General features: G+C 41.9%; 1 protein-coding gene across 1 annotated transcript in view; it reads left to right on the top strand.

The window, feature by feature from the left end:
* Positions 1 to 237: 237 nt before the first annotated feature.
* Positions 238 to 24,393, top strand: part of Usp38 (ubiquitin specific peptidase 38) — a 31,250-nt gene continuing 7,094 nt past the window's right edge. Inside the window, exons 1-7 of the mRNA XM_034522589.2 lie at positions 238 to 1,566; positions 3,142 to 3,277; positions 9,306 to 9,435; positions 11,994 to 12,095; positions 16,387 to 16,545; positions 18,761 to 18,954; positions 22,567 to 22,660. Coding sequence (XP_034378480.1) covers positions 885 to 1,566; positions 3,142 to 3,277; positions 9,306 to 9,435; positions 11,994 to 12,095; positions 16,387 to 16,545; positions 18,761 to 18,954; positions 22,567 to 22,660 — 1,497 coding nt within the window. The 5' untranslated portion in view covers positions 238 to 884. The remainder of the gene's footprint in view (positions 1,567 to 3,141; positions 3,278 to 9,305; positions 9,436 to 11,993; positions 12,096 to 16,386; positions 16,546 to 18,760; positions 18,955 to 22,566; positions 22,661 to 24,393) is intronic.

The following is a 24,393-nucleotide window of genomic DNA, read 5'->3' as shown; positions in this document are numbered from 1 at the left end:
AGGCAGTCGCCGGCGGCTTAACATCGACTCTCCATTCAGTCGTGATGAGTGGTCTCTGGGTCTCCAGCCAGCAACACTGACGGAACCATGTCCGTCTACAAGAACCTCAGACCACAGACGTGCCCTCTAGACGCCTGAGCAGCTCCTCCGGAAGTCCGCCAGTGACGTACCACACCGTCTCCAGTGACGCGGGAGCGGCCGCGTGACTCACTCAGTGCCTCCGCGCCTGCGCAGCCTGTCGGGGGAGGAGCTAGATGGAAAAGAGAGGGAGGGGCGGGACCAGCAGGAAATGGGTCGAATGTAGAAGAGGAAGGACCGGAAAAATGTGGGCGGGGCGAGGGCGGACCTATCTGCTGTACCTCGGAACTTCACTTCCTATTTGCCGGTATTTCTGCTTCCGGGTTAAGTGTGTTCGGCGCTTCTAGCTCCTCTCTTTGGCAGATCGCGGTACTCCGGTTGACAGCGCCTCCTGACTCAACCCAGGGCGGCTTTTTACTGCCCACCCGCGGAAGCCTGGACCCCTCACCGCCCCGGGACGCGAAGGCCTTCCTCACCTTCCAGCTCAGCCTGGAGGCCTGGTGGGTCCCTGCGCCTGGATGCTGAGAGTGGTCCCGGGCCCAGCGTGGCAGCCGTGTGCGGACCTCCGGCCCCTTAGGCAGACCGCGGGGACTGGCAGCCTTTCGGCGTCCCAGAATCGTCCGCTCCCGTCCTGGCTCGGATGGTCCTTCCCTCTCGATAAATGTGGCTGCTGAGGCAGCGGTGGCGGTGGCCGGACCTGCTGCTGCTTGGTTCCAAGTTCACCCCCGCCGCGGCGCTTTGCTGCCTCCCGGGGTTGCCGCCGGCAGCTCCTTGTCCCCTGGGCCTGGCCTTGCAGAGTGGCGAAGATGGACAAGATTCTGGAGGGCCTGGTGAGTTCCTCGCACCCGCTGCCCCTCAAGCGGATGATTGTGCGGAAGGTGGTGGAATCCGCGGAGCATTGGCTCGACGAGGCGCAGTGCGAGGCCATGTTTGACCTGACGACCCGTCTCATCCTGGAGGGCCAGGACCCTTTCCAGCGACAAGTGGGCCACCAGGTGCTGGAGGCCTACGCGCGGTACCACCGGCCGGAGTTCGAGTCCTTCTTCAACAAGACTTTCGTGTTGGGCCTCCTTCAACAGGGCTACCACTCACTGGACAGGAAGGACGTAGCCATCCTAGACTACATTCACAATGGCCTGAAGCTGATTATGAGCTGCCCGTCGGTGCTGGACCTTTTCAGCCTGCTACAGGTGGAGGTCCTACGAATGGTTTGCGAGAGACCGGAGCCTCTGCTCTGTGCCCGGCTGAGCGACCTTCTGACCGATTTCGTGCAGTGTGTCCCTAAAGGGAAACTGTCAATTACCTTCTGTCAACAGCTGGTTCGAACGATAGGTCATTTCCAGTGCGTGTCCACTCAGGAGAAGGAGCTCCGGGAGTATGTCTCCCAGGTAACAAAAGTGAGTAACTTACTACAGAATATTTGGAAGGCTGAGCCCTCCACGCTGCTACCTTCTCTGCAAGAAGTCTTTGCAAGCATCTCTTCCACAGGTAAGGTTCATTATTTCAGGAGAGTATGCCTTGGAAATTCAACATGTGTTCCTCATAAACACAGTGCACTTTCTTCCTGGAAACATTCTTTTGGGGGGCACTGAAAGGGGTCAGCAAGCATATTTTATTAGAGTAAATCCTCCAGTAAGACATTCTTGATGGAGAGCAAATCTAAATAGCCTTATCCAAAATTTTACTCCACTTCGATACCTTGTTCAGGATGGTACACTGGAGCCAAACTGTTGAGAGTGCCTAAGTCCAAAGACCTTTGTCACTGAACAAGTCACTTAATTGCACCACCTCTGCTCCAGTTTTGGAATTCTTACAGGCTGACAGCCATGATGAAAAGCTTCTAGTCATTACTGACTAATGGTCATGTATGATGCTTGCCACATGGCATTACTGTTACTGTGTGTAACCTATCATCTTATTAAGGGTTTGTTGGTTTTTTTTTTTTCTGTCTTCCAGTGTTCTCATTTTTTAAAGCTTCATGAGTAGCGCAATCTAAGATTGTCCCAGTTTGCCATGTGGTGTTTTTTAAATACGAGCATTTCACTCCACAACAGTGTATGTGACCGAAGAATCAGGGACCATGAAGACAAATGTGACAGCTTAGGTAGAAGGCTGTCTTGTCTTTATCATGAACTGCATCCTCAGAAACTAGGGAAAGGTCAGAGGGCAAAGGATCACACTTAGCAAACCTCTCACCTAGAGTTTTGTCTGAATCTGTTCTTGAAGGGGCTTTAAAGTCTGTCAGTTGTGAAACAGTAGTTGCACAAGCAGGTTCAGAATGAACTTTGTGGAGCCATCCTCTTTTTTTTTGTTTTGTTTTTTTTTTTTTTTGTTTTTTTTTTTTTTTTTTTTTTTTGTTTTTCGAGACAGGGTTTCTCTGTGTAGTCCTGGCTGTCCTGGAACTCACTCTGTAGAAGACCAGGCTGGCCTCGAACTCAGAAATCCGCCTGCCTCTGCCTCCCAAGTGCTGGGATTAAAGGCGTGCGCCACCACCGCCCGGCTTTAATAAATACTAGGTACATTAGCTTCCCCTTCCTGTAATTGTAGTTCATCGTAGCTGTTAGAGGTTTTCTCCAAGTCTTTCACTGTAGTACTGAAGCAGACAGTCTTGATGCCTTACATTGTATATAAGCAAAGCAGCCCCCTTCATCTTAATTTCTACTCTTAAGATTTTTTCAAGTATCACAGTAGTGCAATGACTACTATAATATGAGCCTCTGACATGGAAATTAGAATATTTGACTGGTTCTTCCCCACATCCACCCGATTAGTGCTTACCAAAGCATTATCTAAACCCAAAAATGTACTATTAACAAATTAGCTTATTGAAAAAACAATAGTTTTTCTAATTTAGTGATGTGGCTATAGAATGGGTGATTATCGCTATTTCCTGTTACGCAGCCTCTCATTTCAGTGGTTTAACTTTCATGGTGTGTAACATAACTTCTTGTAGCACCTTCGTTGCTTGTCTGTTGTGCCTGCGTGTAGTTTGTTTTTCCCTTGAAGCAGTACTTCACTCGAACCTCCATGCTGTATTTGTCTATCTTTTTCACTAACAACCAGATGCATCCTTTGAGCCCTCAGTCGCCTTGGCAAGCCTGGTGCAGCATATTCCTCTCCAGATGATCACAGTCCTCATCAGGAGCCTGACCACCGACCCAAACGTAAAAGATGCGAGCATGACCCAAGCTCTCTGCAGGTACTTTGCTGTTTTTATACCAGGACATATTCTGCCTTTTTGGATAGTAAAAACTTTGAGAAATTTCTAAAACTAAAATCTAAAAGTAAATTTGTAGTTTCTCCAGCTCAATTGGAATGATTTACCTTTGTATATAGTCTCATCTGAAGTTGTGTGGTTGGGTTATTTTTCTAGCCTCTCTATTCCTTACTGTTTCCTGTAGCCTACTTCTGTGTGGGTGGGTGGCTTTTATCTTTGTATGGTTCTGGGTTTGCTTTTGTTTCTCTTAACTAGGTAGGGGTTTTATTCTTTTCTTTCAACCAGACATAGGTGATACCTCTGCCCTGTCTCTTTGGATTTATTTATTTTATTTTATGTGTGTGTTTTGCCTTTGAATATGTATGTATACTATGTGCATGCTTGGTGTCAGAGGTCAGCTCCTGCAACTAGAGTTATGGACGCTTTTGAACCACTAGGTGTGTGCTGGAAATCTAACCTGGATCCTCTGCAAGAACAAGTGGTTCTTATCCACTGAGCCATCTCTCCAGCCCCTACCTTTGCTTCATGGACTCTGTTTTCTCTCCCTTATTCTAGCTGGGTTTTTTTCCTTTTCTTTTCTTTTTTTATCATTTTGAAAGTAATAACACATTATTGTCACTGGGCATGTACAGTAGCTGGCGGGAGCTGCTGCCAGTCTGTCAGCTATTTCTGATAACATATCCTAAGTGATCTGCAGTCTTACTTTCCATGTCTAAATAGAAACTGATTTGCCCTTTGCAGCACTTTTATGCTTGTACTCAGTCATTCATTCAAAATGACTTACTGAGTGCTTAACAGTGTCAGACCACTCAAAATTCCCTGAGAAAATTGATAAAAATAGCTGCTTTCTAGTCAGAGAGAACAACAGTAATGTTCACTGATTCCATCCTTTATCGTGATTTTTAAGATATTAAAATGTATAGGAATGGGTGCCCTATTTAAACAGACCTGGCTTTCTTGCCATACTGCTACATAATCACATTGGTTTTGTTTTGGATTTAGGCTTTGTTTTAGAACATATGGTAAATGATTTAGTATGTGAAATGGTGTTTATTGGAGACAGTAGACAAGAAGAGGGGTAGGCTGTGAATAGGTTGTTTGCATTTTTCAGTTAGATGGCTAAGGAAGAGTTTATGGCTCTAAAGTAAAAGAGGAAGCAGTGCCGTGGTTCTATATCAGAGGACAAACCAGCACAGACGGTGTCTGATGTTAGGGTGGCTCAGTGCATGATTTCTCAACTTTCTGATGCTTCCAAAACAAGCATTCCATAGAAGCCATGCTTTGACTTCTGAGTTCTGCTTTTCCTGGGCTACCATATAAAGTATGAGACTTTCTCAAAATGCTGAGTGGATATAGTGAGCCATAGCACTAAGTCACACAAACAGGGTAAGTGCCCAGTGTTCTCAAGTGGAATATGTTGCTAAATCAAGGTGTTTGGTAGGTTGTTATACTGGAAGTTTTACTCCTTGTGGTATTTTCCATTTACAGTAAATCTTCAGTGCTGTCAAAAGTCAGGGAGTACTGCCTTGTCTAAAAACCTGCTCAGTTTCCTTTATGACAGTGCCTGTCCGGTGCCCGTCCATAGTGCTAGTCCCAGCTGTTGAGTTTCTGTATTTCAGTGACAGTATTGTTTTCATATTGAACTTGAACTGTCTCTACTTAGCTGCTTTATTTTTGTTTAAGTTTTTCTGTCTTGTATATTTAGCCTGTTTAAGCAGGTAAGGAGTACAGTGGCTTCTGTGTCTCTTATTACAGTTACATGAACTGAAGTGTTGTATGTTGGGCTCTCAGAAAGTGCCCTGTGCACTGACGCTACCTTCTATAACACAAAAAGAGGCTAGCTGCTGCTTTGTGCTGTTCAGTTAATGCAGCCAATTAATCTGTAACTTGTACTTCTAATTTCTCAGATCACAAATCTAGAAGCAAGGAACTCCATCCTTTCTCTTACTTGGATTAATATCACTAGTCCTTTGAATTCTAGCTTTAAGAACGTTGGAAAGATGGCTCAGTGGTTAAGAGCTGCTCTTCCAGAGGTCCTGAGTTCAATCCCCAGAAACCACATTGTGGCTCACATCCATCTGTATTGGAATCTGATGCCCTCTTCTGGCACACAGGTGTAAGGTGTATATGCAGACAGAGAGCTCATATACATAAAATAAATAAATCTTTTTTTTTTTTTAAATACCTCTTAGAATGTCACTTTTCTGTCTCTAACATTTGTGAAATTGAACCTGTACTGTACAATAGTCAACTAGTCAAATGTAAGTATATTCCAAGAACAGGTCTAGCATTCAAGTTGGAAACAGGCCAGGAATCAGTGAAATGATGTAGACTGTGCTGTATAAGCAGCTTCTGAGAAAGCAAGATGGCCCTTGGCCCTGGGAGTCTCTTGATACTTGAATCTGGTCTTGCTGCCTCAGAATTTTCAAAAGAAGCCTCAAGTCAAATTATCTGTATAAAATTATGTCTATAAAACAGTGGGCCAGATAAGACTGAAAGAGGGATAGTGTCCTCAAGCTGCCTTGGAAAGTGAAAGTTGGTTTTATATTATGTTCCATAATTTATGGTTAACTCTTATTTCTTTGCTTTTCAGAATATTGCCTGTCTTTTTTTTTTTGTTTATTTGTTTGTTTGTTTGGTTTGGTTTGCTTTGTTTTGGTGAGGTTTGGGGGGGGGTGTTGGTTTTTTTTGAGACAGGGTTTCTCTGTGTAGCCCTGGCTGTCCTGCCTGACCTCAGACTCAGAGATCTGCCTGCCTCTCCCTCCCAAGTGCTAGAATTAAAGACCTGCCACCACCACCCAGCTACTTGCCTGTTAAAGTTAGGGTTTAAAAGTTGTGTGTATTTCTTTGAGCTTTAGAAATAAATGACCTTACTTACAAATAGTAGAATCCAAAGTATTAGATGAAAGAACACAATCCCTGGAAGAGAGACTGAAATATACAACGGATGGCCACCGTTAAAACTAAAATACATCCCAGAGTGCATTATAATGTCCAGAGCATAGTGCAGACATCAGGAGCACTGCCTGATGAGTCTTCACAGTTGACAGCTTTCCTGACTTCTCCTTCCAGTTCACAGGCAGAAGCATACCTGTCCATAACACTCTCAGTACCTAACACCTTACTTACTAGCTATAGAGTAAATACTCAGATATTTGTCTCATGAATGACTTCTGTCTGGGCTGCTGTTAAATACAAAACAGAACCTTAGACGGGGTAATTTGTAAGCAGACGCACACTTCTTACAGTCCTGATGGCCAAACAATCTGAACTCAAGATGCCATAGAACTTCCCTCATGTTCTTGAATGGTGGAAGGTGCAGGGACGCTCACCTTTATCAGAGTGCTTACTAATCCCAGTCACAGGTCCTCGGTCATAGCGTAGTACCTCCCGAGGCTGCATTTCTCAATTCAGGATTAGATTTCAGCACATGAGTGTAAAGAAGATGAGGACATCAGCACTGTCTAACTTATGGGATAAGGTAGAATGGAGACTTATAAAATGAGAAGCTTGAAGAGGGCGGGCACCCCAGGAAAGGCAGATAAGATGACTATCAGTAGTGAAGAGCCATTGAGAGTGGACAGTGCTCCTCCTCCATTCGGGCCTCTTTAAAGAGACATGGAGGTTCTGGCCTGAGTGCATTTGATCTGCTCTGGCAATGAGTCCAGAGCCAAGCAGAAATGCCCAATCTACCTCATCTTCATGTGAACATTTCCATTTAAAAAAAATAACTTGTTGGAGTTTCTTAACTCACTAGTATTTTTAATTTAGTAACATCTCAGATCTTTTATTTGGGGGTTGAGGAAAGACTCTAGTCTAGCCCAGACTAATTTAGAACTTGCTTCCTGGTTCAAGCTAGCCTCAGATTTATGGCAGCGTCCCTGCCTTGGGCTCATAAGTACTAGGGTTACAAGTGAAGCACCGTGTCCTGCTCTTACCTTTCTATCTTGGAGCCGTGCCATGTCATAGACAGTGCTAGAGTAGGGGAGGAGGTTGCGATGCTGTGGCTCCAGTCCAAGGCACACACTAGGCAAGCGTTCTACCTCTAAGGTATGTTCCCACCACGAGAATAAAGCACACTCCTATAGGTTTTATTTTGCCTTTTTTTTTATTTTTTTTTTTTTTTTTGAGACAGTCTTGTTATGTATTCTTTTCTGACCTCCAAGTTACAGAGAGCTTCCTGCCTCTGTCTCCCAAGTGCTGGAATTAAAGGGGCATGTACCACCATACTAAGCTTGCTTTTACCTTTTGAGACAGCATCTCCTGTAGCATAGACTGCCCAGCCCCCAACTTGATAGTAGCTAAGGATGACCCTTAGTTTCTTATCCTCATCTTAAATGCTGGAATTTGTGGGGATGTCTGACTTTCAACGTGTTGATGATCCAGCCCAAGGTGACCCAGCCTGACCAACCCACAAGCTCTCTACCAGCTCAACTCAGTACCTGCTCCTGACATGAATATACTCTTCAGAAATGCACGCGTCCTTATCCTCTGTAGAATGCCTACAGATTTTTCTGAAAAGCAGCCCTGCAATAGTTGAAAGATAGCTAATAGCAACTGCTTCAATGACTTGTAACCATCATTGTTGTGATGAGAAGCCAGGAAAAAAGAAAAGAAATGAAATTTGTGTAGAGAATGGAGGGCACCCAGATAACAGTAGTTGGTGTGTGTTATACTTGGAATCCTTACTTCATAGTTTTTAAAACAGTTAAATCTTAAAAGCAAAAAAAAAAAGTTGTGCACTACTAGAAACCTACTACTCGGGAGCCTACAACAGAAGACTGTTTAAGGCTAGCCTGGGCAACACTCTGAGACCCTGTCTCGAAAGCCAAAAGAAACCTGACAAAGACAGCACTCAGCCTTAAGGTAGATGGCTGTGTAGTGCTGGTGTTGTGTGTTCTCTTAGTCACGGGCTTATGTCCTCAGTGTTTATATTTGGCAGGTTGTACAGTCATTGAGACGAGATGGTTCAGCGAGACAAATGCACGTTCTCCACGAGTCTGGCAACCTAAGGCCCATTCCTCAGATCCCATACTTTGGCCTCCTTGTGTGTGTTAAGGCACGCATACTCACACACACACATATATCCATACTCACACATTAATAATAAACTTTTTAGAAGGATGCAAATTGCGCCTTGTGTTAATATTTGCTGGAGGGTTGTAGTATGATGAGTATTTCTAATGTTAGATTCCCCCAACTAATACATCATCAATTGAGATTTTTAAACCTTCAGAGACCTGAGAATTTTTCCTTACTCTTTTATTAGTATCTAATCCACCTATATAGATTGCTTCATCAGGTTTCATAAACATGTAGCTTGGCTGCTTTCCAAAGAGTTGCACTGGTCTTCAGTGTGCTATATTTCTACCTTTAGAAAGCGGCTCCATCAGAACCCAGATTACTTTGTCTTTTTTCCACTGAAGTGGCCTGATATTTAAGGAAGGAAAGCACGGTAAAACAAGTCATTAGAATATTATTGCATAGTGGGTGTTTGTTATGATTGGAGGTTTTCTTCTGTTGTTATTGTGTATAGGATTTTGAAAGAGGTATAGATACCTGCTTCAAGATTCAGAATGTGGCCTCTTTAATGACTTTTTTTCACATTACATTGCTTACCAAAAAGCAAAATCTTGGTTGATACTCATACGTCAGATGCCTGAGTTTTAAACTCCTCTTAGAACATTTACTGTTGAACAAGTCTGATATCCCCATATCAAGCAGCTATTTGAAATTTGCATTTATGAGAAGTGATCATGTATCATAAAGTCTTATGGGAATATATTGAAAAAAGAAACTGTCAGTTTACAAGACAAGAACATGCTTCAAGACAGGCCACAGTTACACTCATTCCTGTAGAGGACTTTTTACTAGAAGCTCAGTAAATACTGAGTTACAAACTGAATGGTTACTTACTTATTGTAACTCTGGCTACTCCTAACTAATGTTGGAAGTATTTTAAGTACTGATAATTGTGTTTTGTTTTATTTTGTTTTGCTTTGTTTTTCAGAATGATTGACTGGCTGTCCTGGCCATTGGCTCAGCATGTGGATACATGGGTAATTGCTCTCCTGAAAGGCCTGGCAGCTGTTCAGAAGTTTACTATTTTGATAGATGTTACTTTGCTGAAAATAGAACTGGTGAGTAGAACGGACCAGTCCATTGGAGTGCACAGAATTTGAGTGTGTTCCTAGTTTTGGTTTTGTTTTAAATAGCTTTTTGGGGGCAAAAGCCAGTGAAACGAGGTAGTCAATTGAAACTAGTTTGCAGTTTTCAAACAGTTTTCACATTTGTTGTTTCTCTGTTCTTTTTAGTGTTAGTTATAACAATGTTTGTTTTCAGTCTTCTGATTTTTAGAGACAGTCTCACTGTGGAGCCCAGACTGACCTCAGACTCACAGTCCTCCTGCCGTAGCCACACAAATAGAAAGGTTACAGGCATTTAGCATCATGCTTGGCTCCCATGAGCCCTTAAATGCAAGTTTTCAGACTTCCAGCATTGCCCTCTACCTAACTGCCGTGAGACTCTGCTTGCTGTGTTACCAACCCAGGACACGGTTGATCACCACATTTTGTGGGGTTTGGTTTTTCCCCAGTGCTAGGAATCTAGCCCAGGGTTAGGCGAGCTTCACCCCTGATCTATGTTCTTAGCCAAGTCACTCTCTCATTAAAACACTGTTTTTACTTAATTCCCAGGGCATTGTGCCCTCTTGCTCTTGTTTTTTACTGACATATCAGGCTCTGTTCTAACTTATCTTTGGTCCACTTTCTTCTTAATCCATACTTACTGCAGCAAGGGTTCTATACCATACAGTAACCATAGATGCTGCATAGATTTAAATAATGTGTCCAACTTAAGGCATAACAGATTTATATTTTAGTTCATTATTTACCCTTGAACTAGGTACTCATTTTGTCTTAGTTACTATTGTATTGGTGTGAAGAGACACCATGACTGTGGTGATTTGAATAAGTATGACCCCCATAGACTCACATGTTTGTATGCTTGGCCCAAGGAATGGCACTATTAGAAGGTGTGGCCTTTTGGAGGAAGCGTGTGCTGGAGGGGAGGGGGCTTTGAGGTCTCCTCTGCTCATGCTCTACCCAGACAGTCCCCTTCTGCAGCCTGAAGATGAAGATGTAGAACTCTCAGCTCTAGCATCGCATCTACCTGGATTCTGTCTTACTTCCTGCCATTATAAACCAGCCCCAATTAAATGTTTTCTTTTATAAGAGTTGCCTTGATCATGGTGTCTCTACAACAATGAAACTCTAAAACAGTGACCAAGAAAAGTTCTTATAAAAGAAAGCATTTACTTGGGGCTGGCTTACAACTTCGGAGATTTGGCCTATGGTCCTCATGGCTGGAAGCAGACAGACACGCAGACAAACAGACCGACAGAACCTAGGTCTGGCATGGAGACCTCAAAGCCCACCCCTAGTAACACACCTCCCAGTCCTTCTGCCCCTCAGATAGCTCTATGCCCTGGGGACTACACATTCAGATACGGCTGTGGGGCCACTCTTACTCAAACCATCACACGTTCATTCAGTTATCTGAACTCGGATCTCTCTCTTTTGCTTTTCTTCGTTTCTTTGAGGGGGGAGGGGCTAGTGAAGGTATTTTGGATTTTGTGGGTTGTTTCCATAAAAAAAGAGTTATTACAGCAAAAGAAAGCTAAAATACATTACAAAGACACATGTTCTGACCAACTCAGGAAGTAAGTAGCCTATACTTGAAAATATTAAATTCGTATCCACACGCTCACTACTGATTTTTACTCCCAAGCCTGGTGTTCTCCCTCTTGATAAATAGCTATGTTAAATAGCTCCTGCTCACTTTGGAGCAGCCCTTCTCTTTATTTATACTGTCTGTTGAGCGCTGTACTGACTTTACATTGTACTGACTTTAAATGTCCAGAGTCGTCCAACCACTGTTAACCTGTTACATCCCTGTTGTTGGTGTGAAGTCATCATCGCTTGTTACATTGAATTCAGCAGCTTCCTTGTTCCTGCCCTTGGTTCCTTAGATATACACAAGAGCTCCTGTTGCTGTCTTCTGTCATCCTATCTCCAGATAGTCTCATCTCTCACTTCATTGACATTGCCCTTAGTTGTTGGGCACACCAGTCTGGGTGGCCTGGGGCCGTGGCCTGTCTGTTCATAAATGCTCTTGTCCTAACTGTCTGTGGAGCTGATGTCTCTTCAGTTTACAGTCAGCTGTCCCATTTTTCTGGGTCATTTTTAATACCCTCTTTAAAATGACAGACTCCTTTGCTACACAGTGTTCATTGGCCACTGTGTTCTACTTTGCATTTTCAGCGTGTATTGCTGTTTATTTCTTTGTTATCTGGTACATGTCCTCTTAGCCATAAGCCGTGTGTGATCTACAGCAACTGGAACAGTGCCAAATAATAGTAGGTGTTCAGCAAACACTGAGTGAGTAAACTGAATAGTGCATAGTGACTCAGAAGGCTATAACCTTATTTGCATATTTTCTCTTAATGTGGTAATTTTGAGAATTGTTTAGGCCACTACCTTCTTTTTAATTTCAATCCATTGTTCTTTCCTTTTCTTCTAATAATGTGCTATGTTAGGTCCTTCAAGGAGGAGGGACATTGATATAAAGACTGTCAGCTGTAGGGTTGGGTTAATGTGTACTCAGCTGTGAACTCTGAGGACGGTGTCTCCTTCCGCAGGTTTTTAACCGACTTTGGTTTCCTCTTGTGAGACCTGGTGCTCTTGCAGTCCTCTCTCATATGCTGCTTAGTTTTCAGCATTCTCCAGAGGCATTCCATGTGGTAAGTACAGTGTAAGCTCCCTGAATTAGAAGAGGTACTTGTTCTCAAAACTTAGCTCCCATTGGATGTTTAATGCAAAGACTGCAGGGTAGCTTTATATTATGTGATGTAACTTATAAAATCTTAACAAATTGAGTTTGTACAATATCCTGACAAACTGTATTTTGAGAAAATTTATACTTCACCAAAACTGCCCCACTCATAACCATTGCCAGCAACTGGAAGTTACTGCTCTAGGGAGCTGTCACAGCAGGGCACCTTTACACTACAGCAGTGCAAGATCAAAGTGGCAGAAACTACAGGCGATGGCCCAGGGAAGCACGAAAACAAGTTAGCCAGCCCTGGATGTAGGGCTTTTTCCTCTTTGTCAGCCCCCTAACCCCATCTTAACCATAGTCACAGATCTACTGACCACCCAGAGCCAGTTGCTTGCTGGCTTTGATTTGATTGCAGTTGTTGGTTACTACATGTGAGGAATGGCAGAATGTTATTGGAAATCTGTCTGTTTCAGGAAACTGTCCCATGATTATCTGCATTCTCCAAGGTCTGACCATATTTTACAGGAAGAGAAACTCAGCAGCAGCCCCTCCCACCTGAGGGACACTAATGCACCATGACATGTCAGGAGACATGATGAAGAGCAGAGCTAATTCCTCTTGGTTGTGCTCAGCTAGCGAGGTAGCCTCAGCACTGTAGGCTCACATGGGCTGCCCAGTACCTTGTCCTTGGGGGAAATTTACAGACTGTTTCAAGGAAACCTTGGCAATAAGTCACTTCATATTTTGGATGTGTGATTTCTGTAGTCATTGCTCTCATAGTAGTGAAATTGATGTTGAAACCATAAGATTCTTTATCAGATCACTCTCAGTTTTTAGCTAATTTAGTTAAGTATACAAACAAAATGCTCCAGAAGAGGAAACATTTGTTCCTGTCTTCTGACACCATTGTGTACAGGATATTTGAGTGAAGGCTTCTTTTCAAAAGTTGTGGGAAAGGAATTACCACTGACGCCATTCCCTAACCTCTGTGGAGAGTCACATGGGCTCTGCTGAAACCTTCTCACTTGACTGAAATTTTAGCTGTTGGATTAAAGCAGTTTTAAATCACGTAGTTAAAGAAGTATCTGGGTTTGAAATTTGAAGTTTTTTATCTAAGTAAAGCCTGAAAATCAAGACCTAATACTGTGTGAATATTCTGTAAAGCTCAAGAACAAATAGCCTGGAGATCTGGTAATGAAGTTCACATGTGCTGGTTAAGTTAGCAGTGACTCCAGATAACTCAATGGAGGATTTTGTGTGGTAGGTATGTATCAGCAGTGGCCTGCGAGTCATTCATTACATTTCGTGTTTGGAAATCTGAGAGTAAACCAGTAAGTTCTGATATGTGTTATTTCAGGCCAGGCTGCTTTTCATATACTTTTTATTTAAAAAAAAAAAAAATTCATTTTAGACAAATCTGTGGTACATAGTTAAAATGGAAAAACAAAAAAATCGCAAAAGTAGTGATTAAGTTATATGTATTTTCTCACGTAGTTTAATAAGTATTGCAGTAATTTCTAAATGCATTTAATTTCACACATTAAAAAATACTTAATCTGGGGGCTAGACAGATAGCTCAGTGTTTAAGAACACTTGTTGAACAGCCCAGTCTTAGTCGGCAGCATCCACACTGTAACTCACCACCATCTGTAACTACAGTTCCCCTGCTCTGACACCTGCTGGCCTCCCTGGGTATGCACATAGGTGTGCATACACATAAAATAGAATAGATAGTTTTTCATCGTAAAGGGTTTAGAAGGCATCAGCCTGCTTGTGTAGCAGTCTGTGCTCCTGGGAAGGACTGTGGCTCATTTCCATGTTGCTATGTGAGTGCCCATTTACAATGTGATAGGAGACAAAACTGCAGCCAGCTGTGAAGACCAGATCTCAACTGAGAAAGTTTTGGAAGACTTGAAACTATGAAATTCAATTTTAGAGTTTATCTCTTTCATCTTTCTCCCTTTGCCTCTGAGAAAACGAAATAATTTTGGATTTTAGACTAATTTAGCAAAAAGTGACAGATTTAAGCTTTATGAAATTGTCACTGAGATGTGTTAGAAATGTAGAGATGACAGCTAGGGATATTGTCAGTGATAGAGCACTCTTCTAAGATGCAGGAGTCCCTGGGTTGTATCCGCAGGGTGGGGAGGAGGGAGGGAAGAAAAGCAGACATGGTAGCAAAAGAACCAACTCATTAGAATCTGGAACAGGCATGTCCACACTCCAGGCAGCCACACGAAACTGAGAAAGCTGATGAGAACACAACACAAAATCATAAGCTGAGAAAGAGTTTCTAGGATCTGTGGATCCAAGAGAGCTGTGGTATGCCTCAGCAGGTTAAGAGCTTGGCTACTCTGCCTGTGGGCCTGTGCTTAGTTCCCAGCACACACATAGTGCTCCAAGTGACTGGAACCCCAGCTCCAGGGAACCTGATGCCCACTTCTGGTCTCTGAGCACCAGGCCAGGCACACATGTGGTACATGGACATATGTGCAGGGAAAACATCCAAATGCATAAAATTAAAAATTAGAGGGTGGGGAATGATAGTAAATAGAATGTTTATGTATGTGTATGAGTTATTCAAGAAAATTTTAAATTAATAAAATATTAACATTTTAAATCATAACTTTAAAATTTTGCACTTCTTGTGCCTCCTCCTTTCCAACCCTCCAATTTTGGAACACAAACCTAGAAGCTGACAGTGTGGTACCATACCACACCTGCTATAGTATGACCACATCAGTTAACTGTAATAGAATTCAGATTATAAAAAGTGACATAAAAGCTACAGTGTGACTTAATGCATTGACACAGAATAAATCCAGACAGTGCAGGACAGCAATCACTGTTAATTGGAGAATCTGACCACTGATTGGGGGCAAGAAAGGGAGCTGATTGGACCAGTACCGGCTGTTCTTAGTAACGTTTGGTGACACAACTCTGATAGAGTTGTGAATGCAATTTATCGGGATTTGGAGCTGCACAGGTATTGTGCATATAGAACCTGAGACACCTTTAGTTTAGAAGTATACATATATATAGTATCAGATTATGATTAATAATTAGTTGAAAAATATTCTATCCTGATATCAGCCATTTCTATAAAACAGAATTTTCATTTGGTTGTGTCTTAAATCTTTGTATAAGAGTTGGTATTTCAACTAATTTTAAGTCAGGGCATTATTGTACTGTTTACCAGTATTAAATATTTTTAAGATTTTTATCAATAGTGAGCATTATTTTTGGAGCAGCTGTTTTGTTAATAAGGATTTGATCTATCTAAGGAATCACTCCTGTACTTAGCAAACAATATACTCCTATGACCTGAGCACAGTTTTAGTTACATACTTAAGTTAGTTCTGAGACTTTTGAAGTACACATTGCTATGTACTTTTTTCAATTTTTTCAGTTGGAAATTTTAAACTTACCACTAGAGGGAGCTCTTTTGCTAATTCCAGTTCCATGCGGTGGTCATTGTTTTGTTTTTGTGGGAATTTTAACATTGTTCTGTTAAATAATCTGGTTGGCTTGTGGGTGTAACTCACTAATAGAGCACTTGCAACAATGACTGAAACTCCTATGATTTAGTTTGTATTTTAGGTGGCTTGTGGGGAGCCATGGCGTACGTACAGAGGTCAAAGACAATGTGCGGGAGTCGGTTCTCTGGATCAAACTCAGGTCCCTAGGGCTTGGTAGCAAGTACCTTACCTACCAAGGCATCTCACTGGCCCTTCTAAAAACATTTTATTTAATATAATTAAAGTGTGTGTGGAAGTCAGAGGATAGTTTGACAGTTCTTCCACCATGTAGGTTCCAGAGATTGAACTGAGCTTGTTGGTCTTGGTGAGAGCTAGATGCTTTTTACTGCTGAGCTGAAGGAGAAGCAAGTTAGATGCAATTACAGGATCTGGAGACAGGGTTCAGCACTAAGAGTGCTTGCCAGAGGACCTAAGTTCAGTTCTCATCACCCATGTCTGTGTGGCTCACAACCTCCTGTAACTCCAGCTCCAGGGGAGTTCAACACCCTCTTCTGTCCTCTGTGGGCACATACCACACACTCAGACAGACAATATACACATAAATAAAAAATAATTTTTAATGCAATTACAATTATGTGACTTTTTAAAAAATTAGATTTACCTTGCTAATTGAACAGTGTATGACTTTAAGGAAAAAACATGACTAAACATGCAGAAAAGAATGTGCTTATCTTGTGTGAGTTAAGAGTGCCTGTCTCTGTTTTTTTTTTTCAGATTGTCCCTCATATAGTTAACTTGGTTCACTCCTTCAGAAGTGATGGCCTGCCTTCCAGCACAGCCTTCTTAGTGCAATTAACAGAGTTGGTTCACTGTATGATGTACCATTACTCCGGATTTCCAGATCTCTACGAGCCTATTCTGGAGGCAGTAAAGGTATGATGGCTTTGAGCCAGTCTTTGTGAGCTACACGCAATATAAGGGACAAATTTGGTAAAATGTGTTACTTTACAGTATTGAGCTGGGGTTTCATTAATGCCAGGGCATAATCTCTTATTTGCTATCTCCATGCTAGGTCAATAACCACATTTCTTAATTATATAGTGCCATCAAGTGAAAGGTATCACTTTAAATAATCGGTTAGCGCTGGAGTTCCCCATTAGATGCATACAGATGTGAGTTGTGCGTCAGCGTGAGAAATGTGCAGCAGTTAAGTCCGTCTTCTTAGAACCAAGGCCAGACTCGGTTCCCTCCTGTTTTGTTTTGTACACTTTATGAATGTCTATATTTTTAAAATTACTATTTAAATTATCTATTACCTTGATTTTCAAGTTCATAAAAGATTCTAAAAAGTGATGAATTTATTTGTGTAGCGGAATGGATGACTGCAAAATCAGAGCATAGCCAAAGACTTGGAGAGCTGAATTGAGTCAGGCTTAATCAGAAGTTACTAGATATCAATTCTAATCGTTATATTAATGTAGCAAATACAATATATAGGCCTCATTGCCTTACTAATATATGTAAGATAAATTAAGAACATGCTGGTTTTGCATTGATTCAGCTAACTCAGACTAAGGACTAGGTCTGGACCACAAAGCTGGTAGGCCTGTGTGATGCTGGTATGACACTGCCCTTTCAGAAGTAAACGATGCACAGAAGCATTTGCTATGGACTTCAGAGATTGTTACTGTCTTCCCTCGTTGCTGCCGTGTCTGTTGACTGTTACTCTTCTGTTTTCCAATACTCAGAAGCAAAGGGCTTACTCTTAGCCCAAGGAGCTGTCAGCAGCAAAACCAAACAAGACAAAATTAGCTTAAAATGCCATTTCAAAGTGTTAGTTCTCTGTGGTGTAAACATTAGATGGTGATCTTGGTGGCTTAGGGTTTCTATTGCTGTGTAGAGACACCGTGACTACAGCAATTATTCTAAAGAAAAATATTTCACTGGGACTGTCTTATAGTTCAGAGGTTTAGTCCATTATCATCCTGGTGGGAAACATGGCTGCATGCAGGCAGACATGGTGCTGGAGAAGGAGCTGGGAGTTCTCCATCTGGATCAGCAGCATCAGGAAGAGAACTGGCTCGAGCATCTGAGACCTCAAAGCCCGCCCCCTAGTGACACACCTCCAAAGCCAGGACTACTCCAACAGGGCCACACCTAATAGCCCCGCTCCCTAAGGGCCCGGATGGAGCATTTTCTTTCAAACCACCACCCTTGGTCTAGAAAAGCTACTCATTTAAGCATGAATGACTTTTCCAGCATCCTTACTGCCCATTTCTCTGCTCAGGTGTGAAATCATTTACACTTAGATTTTTATTTTAGTATTTCCTGTTTTACTAAGTGTGTAGTAGTAGTAATTTTCAAGTTGGCAACCATGAGATTGAGTTTTACTTTTCACAGTCAGATCATTATATAAACTCCCTTTTCATCCTTACTGTAGGCCACCATTTCTAAGGGACGGTACTAATCTTCTGTTTTCAGCACAGAATTTGAATACAGATAATTCACATGCAACTTGAATTTCTTGTTCCATTGACTTTTAAGGTATTTTAAGACAAGCATGGTATTTCATGCCTAAGATCTCAGCACTTGGGATACTGAGGCAGGAGGATTACTGTGAGTTCATGGCCAGCTTAAGCTATAGATTGAGATTTTTATCTCAAAAAAATAAAAGCCCTTAAGATTCTGGGAGGCATTTGTCCCCATGTCTATTTTGTGGATGCTGTGCTAAAGTGACTAGGAGGGAAGGGTTCCTGTGGCTCCCAGTCTGAGGGCCTGCTCCATCAATATAGGGAGTCATGGTAACAGGAGCAAGCAGCTCTCAGCTCTAATGAAAGCTGTCAGCACCTGAGCAGAGGACATACAGCCCACATTTAGAGTGAGTCTTCCTCTAGGTTAGCCCTTTCTAGAGACACCCTCACACACGTACCCAAAATGCCTTTCTTGTTTTTAATTCAGTAAAGTCAACAATTGAAATTAGCCATCACCCTGTCAAGGGCTGACTGGATGTTCTCTGTCATGTACAGAATGAGTGAGAGCACAGAAATTGCAAACATCAGCAGGGAAGACCCACATTATGGTTTTGGCTTGATTAACTAAAAAAATAGTTTTCTCTTTACTTTTAAACTTTTTTTTCTTTATGATCTAGGATTTTCCGAAGCCCAGTGAAGAGAAAATTAAGTTGATTCTCAATCAAAGTGCCTGGACTTCTCAATCCAATGCTTTGGCATCTTGTTTGTCTAGACTTTCTGGAAAATCTGAAACTGGGAAAACTGGTCTTATTAACCTGGGAAACACGTGTTACATGAACAGTGTTTTACAAGCATTGTTTATGGCTACAGAGTAAGTTTAAATGTGAATTTTCTGATTTGAAGTAGAAGTGAGTACATGCTGAGGAGACAGGAGGAGAAGAGAATCATCCCTCCTTCTGTGTAAGCAGCAGAAGTGTTCACATCGCCATCACTTGCCTCAGTCTGAAATGAGCTGCTCTTAATGCCTAGAAATGGTTGAAATGCCAGCATATAGATTCTGACTGATTAGACTGTATGTTGTATTTACAGTGCCACTGTTTGATTTTTAATCAGTGTGACTTGATATTTTTGTAATATAACCAAAGGGGTTGCCTGGGCCTACTCTCGAGACTTATGTGCCATACAGTACTTGTGCTTTTGATGCTGTTTCCTTGCTTCTGCTGTGGTTTTTAATTCATATATCATAGCTTCATTTTGCTTTTTGTTTCCCTGCCAAGATGTTAGTTCCTAAACAGATAATGAAAAGAGGCATGCTCTTTTGCATTCCTGTGAATTTTCTTTGAAACCCATTTTCTTTTGAATTACAACAGAAAGCCAGGCTTGCTGTTGCACATCTGTAATCCCAGCACTTGGGATAGAGGGAGGAAGATCAGTAGTTCATGGTAATCCGTGTCTACATGGCATGTGCAAGGCTAGCATAGACTACATGAGGCTCTGTCTCCAAAAAAAAATGTCCTTGAAGATACAAAGTAATTGTCAACTTTTCCTTAAAAATAGTGCCAATTGAGTTGACCCAAAGATGGAAGCTGTTAACACTTAACTACTTCCTAGAGGAGTAGACTATCAGATGTGGGCTTTGCTTTAGGGTTTTGTTTTTTGTCCTAGGCTACAAAACCCAAGCGTCTAGGGTTGCATTCAGTTTTATTGTTGGTTAGTTTGTATTTGACAACTTGTTTTACGGTAACATCTGAGATGTAAATAAAATATCCAATAAAAAATGAATTTAAAAAAAAAAAGATAAAGGGATATTCTTAGACGCACGTGGTATTAAATATAAGACTGAAGAGAGTCCATGGCTCACCACCAGAGGTCACCTTGCTAGCCATTTCATCTTATGAAAAGTAGAGACCATAAGCACGAGTAACTGCAAAGTGTTGTGGCTGCCAGTGATATCTCAGAACAGGAAAATTTTTTAAGAAATACATGAATTATTTTTCTTGGTTTAAACAAAAAACTTGTAAGAACCAAGATGCATACATTCTCAAAAATGTCAGCTATGTGAATTGTTTTAGAACTTTTTTGTACAGTTATCTAATACAAAACAGTTGCATATAATTTCTGTGTGCACACATCTGGAAGGAACCCTGTTGAAATTCTTCTTGTTAGTCACTTGACATGGTGTCTATCTTTTTTCTTTGAATGTCTTTGTTAGTGTTGAGTGGGGACATGCACACATACTATGACGTGTGTGTAGAAGCCAGAAAACTATAGACTCAGTTCTCTCCTTCCACCTTTGCATGGGTTCCAGGATGGAACTCAGATCCTCAGGCTTGTGTGGCAAGCCCCTTTCTCAGCAAGCCACCTTGCGAGCCTGAAGTTTCCTTACCCATGCTTTTGGTAACTATCAGAGTGTTTTGCTCTTGGTTAGCGTTTCTCTAACCATGCACAGATGAGACTTTCTATGACCAGGATATGCCAGATTATTTCTCCTTAAACACTACAGAGATTGAGAGGGGTTCTTGCCCTTGTGGATGCACTTAGAGTGCACAGGCTGATGTCAGGATAGTTTCCTCAATCACTTCTTGACCTTATGGTCCCTCGTGGAGCCTGGAGCTCCTCACTGCAACTAGAGCAGCTGGCCAGCAGGCTCCCAGAATCCACTTGTCTCTGCCCCACAGTGTTGGGGTAACAGAGGAGAAACTCACTTTCACGTGAGTGCTGGAGACATGAGGGTATCCAACGGACCATTTCCCTAACCCAGGTTTGACCTTATATACCAGCATATGACTACCTGTGACCCTATACCTCTGACAGCACTTGATTTAATCATTCAGTCTTAAATTTTTCACAATTTAGCAAATGTTATTCTTGTTTTTCTATTTTAGGGAAATAGGGTCTTGCCCAGAATGGCCTCATATCCATGATCCTCCCGCCACAGTGCTCCAAGTGTTACAGACTACAGTGCGCACTTGGAACACAGCTAGTCCGTGTGCTCTTATTTGAACATTGCTGACCATTGGGGAACTTTTTCTTCTTTACTGAGAGCAGAAGGAAGTAAATGAGCTATTTTCTTTGTGTGTTTTTCTATTGACTTTTTGTTTGGTTTTTATGTCAATTTATATAAATTAGGTGTGTAATATTGTGGCACTCTCTTTCGTCCAATCATATGATTCAGATTTATAGTGTTTTATTTATATTTTTTGTTTTATATAGTCAAATCTTCAGCTTTTGTACTGTCTAGATTTTAGACCCACAAAAAAATCCCGTTTTACTTTTGAGTGATTTTTTTTACAGATATTTAACCAATTATTCCTGTTTTTTGAGATAGTTTGTCTTTGTGTGTGTGTGTGTGTGTGTGTGTGTGTGTGTGTGTGTGTATACATTACATTCCTTTGATTTGTTTGTTTGAACAGACTCTCTCCCTCTCTGCCACTCTACCTCTCTCACTCCCCCACTTCCCTCCAGTGTTTTCCTGGAATTCACTCTGGTAGCCCCAGACTAGCCTCATGCGTATTTCCCCTCATCCCCTGACTGCTGGATCACAGGCACATGCCACCAGACCTGGTTTGTAGCACATCCCTTTTATTTTTAAGATTTACTTTTATTTCTGAGAAAGAGAAAGAGGTTCAAGTGCTTCCCGAGGCTATAGGATCCCCTGGAGCTGGAGTTACAGGTGGCTATGAGCTGCCTGATGTGGGTGCTGGAAACCAAACTCCCAAGCCTTCTCTCTGACGCCATCTGACTGTTTCTACTCTGTCTGTGCTGATGTTTTGCCTGAGTGTCTATCTGTACCTCACTTTAGTGCCTGGTGCTGTGGAAGCCACAAGAGGGCGTCAGGGCCACTAAAACTAGAGTTACATATGCTCATGAGTGTCTTGTGGGTGCTGGGAATTCCACCCAGCGCCTCTGCGAGAGCAACCAGTGCTCTGAACTGCCAGCCACATCCCAAGCCACACTCTGCCTCTCTTTAAATCACCCTAACTTTATGATGCGTTTTGATGGAAGAATAGTTTTTACTTTTGAAATCAATTTTAAGTTGATTTTTGTAAGTTAAAATTAATGTTTAGCCCATTTATATTTGCTAACCCAGAAAACAGATTTAGACCAGGCCATGTACTTACTGTCACCGCCTTCTTATGATATAAGTCTACAGACAGGCACTCAGGCAAAACACCAGCACAGACAAAGTGAAAGCAAGTCATGGCTCCAGGGAGAAGGCTCAGAGTGTGGTTCCCAGCACCCAAGTCAGGCAGCTCCCTCCAGCTCCAGGGGATCCCAGAGCCTCAGGAAGCGCTTGAACCCCTGTCTCTTTCTTAGAAGTAAGGAGTGTGAGCACACCAAAGTGCTAGTGACTTTGTTAGTGAGGAGCTGCCCTGTACGTCACGGATGTTGAGGATCATTCATTCGTTACACGAGCTCCCTTTAGCTTCTTTTTAAAAAGTGCATGAGTGTATAGATAATACTAGATTTTGTTCTTTTTCAGGTTCAGAAGACAAGTATTATCTTTAAATCTAAATGGGTGTAATTCGTTAATGAAAAAATTACAACATCTTTTTGCTTTTTTGGCTCATACACAAGTGAGTATGTGTGTAATATGTACATGTTAACTGCATGATCATGTTCTTTAAACTCTAAAGCATAATGAGTCTTTTTAGCTGAGGGAATTGTATATCAGGTGTTTTACCCAAGATAGCTGATCCACTTCCACATGCTCAGGGACTCTGCCTGGACACCGAGAACCCTTGTCTCTTCCTGCTTCCCCTCCCTGCAGAGGATTGTTATGCTGACATATTCTTCCAAAACCTACTGCACATGAGGTCTACTTTCCTGTTGATAAAGAATTTCCTTTATGAAAAAAGAACTCTAATGCTAGGCTTACTCTTACACACCTCTCACTCCAGCACCCAAAAGTCTGGGTCAGGACTCTTGAGTTCAGGGCCAGTCTGGGCTATATAGCAAGATCCTGTCTCAGACATGAAGGGAGGAAGGAAGGAAAGACAGAAAGAATTGACTGTTGTTGAGATTTTCTTTTGTTTTGTTGGTTTACAGAGACTGAATATATTGACATAATAATGAACACAAAATACTTGTGGCCTAGGCTTTTTTCTCTGTGGTCCTTTTGTTTTGGTTTTGTTATGGTTTTGTTTTTCAAGACAAGGTTTCACTATGTAACCCTGGCTGTCCTGGAACTCAATTTGTAGACCAAGCTGGACTCGAACTCACAGAGATCCACCTGCCCTGCCTTCCAAGTGCCAGAATTAAAGGTGTGGTGCCACCACACCTGGCTTTTCTCTATTTTAGGTATTCTTTTATTGTAATTACAGGTCTTTGTAGATCATTATTCATCTCTTAAGCTCTTGAACTTAAAACTTTGTGGTGTTCTTTTATATCCACAAATTAATTCAGAGAGGTCAACTGGAGGCAGGGTCTATAGGTCCTGTAGTTAAATTCACTGAACAGACATAATCAAAGGTTCTGTATGTAGTCTGGTGAGAATCAAGCGGGGATCCTACTCCCAAGGAACTTCTAGCTAAGGCTTGAACATACATAGAATTTATGTATGTTGCTCATATAGAGCATAAATCATTATTTTTCTGGTTCACTCTAATTGTCATTGTCTCACAGTATGACCACTGTCAGGAAACAACAGTGTTTAGAACTGGAATGAATTTCTTAAATGGAAAGGAGAGCAAGCTTGAGATGACTGGTGATACACTCGGGATGTGATTCACTTGGAGAAATGTGTTAACAAATTACCATCAGGACCCAGGGAAATGAAAACGGCCTCTTAGCCAGGTGTGAGGGCTTACTTCTGTATTGCCAGTATTCCAGTACTCCAGAGGTGGGGGCAGGAGGCTCAGACACAAGTCTCAAGCCAGTCATAATACTATAAAAGCAGTATTAGACCATAACCAAAACCAAGCAACACCAAAACCTCTCTCCCCCCTCTCCTGTTGTTTTCTACTAATTTACTAAATTGTTAGTCTATACTTTATACATAAACGTGTGTGCATTTGTGTAGATATATATACTTTATTTACTTACTAAGTCAGAACTATTAGGGAAGAAAACCTTTCGGAGATTTCCCTGCTTTCAAGAACCAAGAAAGGCACTGTTGCTTTATGCCACAAATATTTCAGATACAGAGAGAATCCAGATTTTCCATTTCACCAGCTCTTTTTTTATGTTGTTCATCTTTCTTTTTGTGAGAAAGCCTGGGATTTGGGCGTGCAAGACCCAAGTCCATCATCAGCTGCCTTTGTGTTTCTGGAAGAAGGGTCGTGGGGAGAAGGGAAGAAGGAAGGAAAGT

The sequence above is a fragment of the Arvicanthis niloticus genome, chromosome 18, assembly GCF_011762505.2.
Source record: "Arvicanthis niloticus isolate mArvNil1 chromosome 18, mArvNil1.pat.X, whole genome shotgun sequence".
NCBI classification, from domain to species: domain Eukaryota; kingdom Metazoa; phylum Chordata; class Mammalia; order Rodentia; family Muridae; genus Arvicanthis; species Arvicanthis niloticus.
The sequence above is the reverse complement of the archived record's forward strand: the minus strand, read 5'-3'. Positions and strand labels throughout refer to the sequence as shown.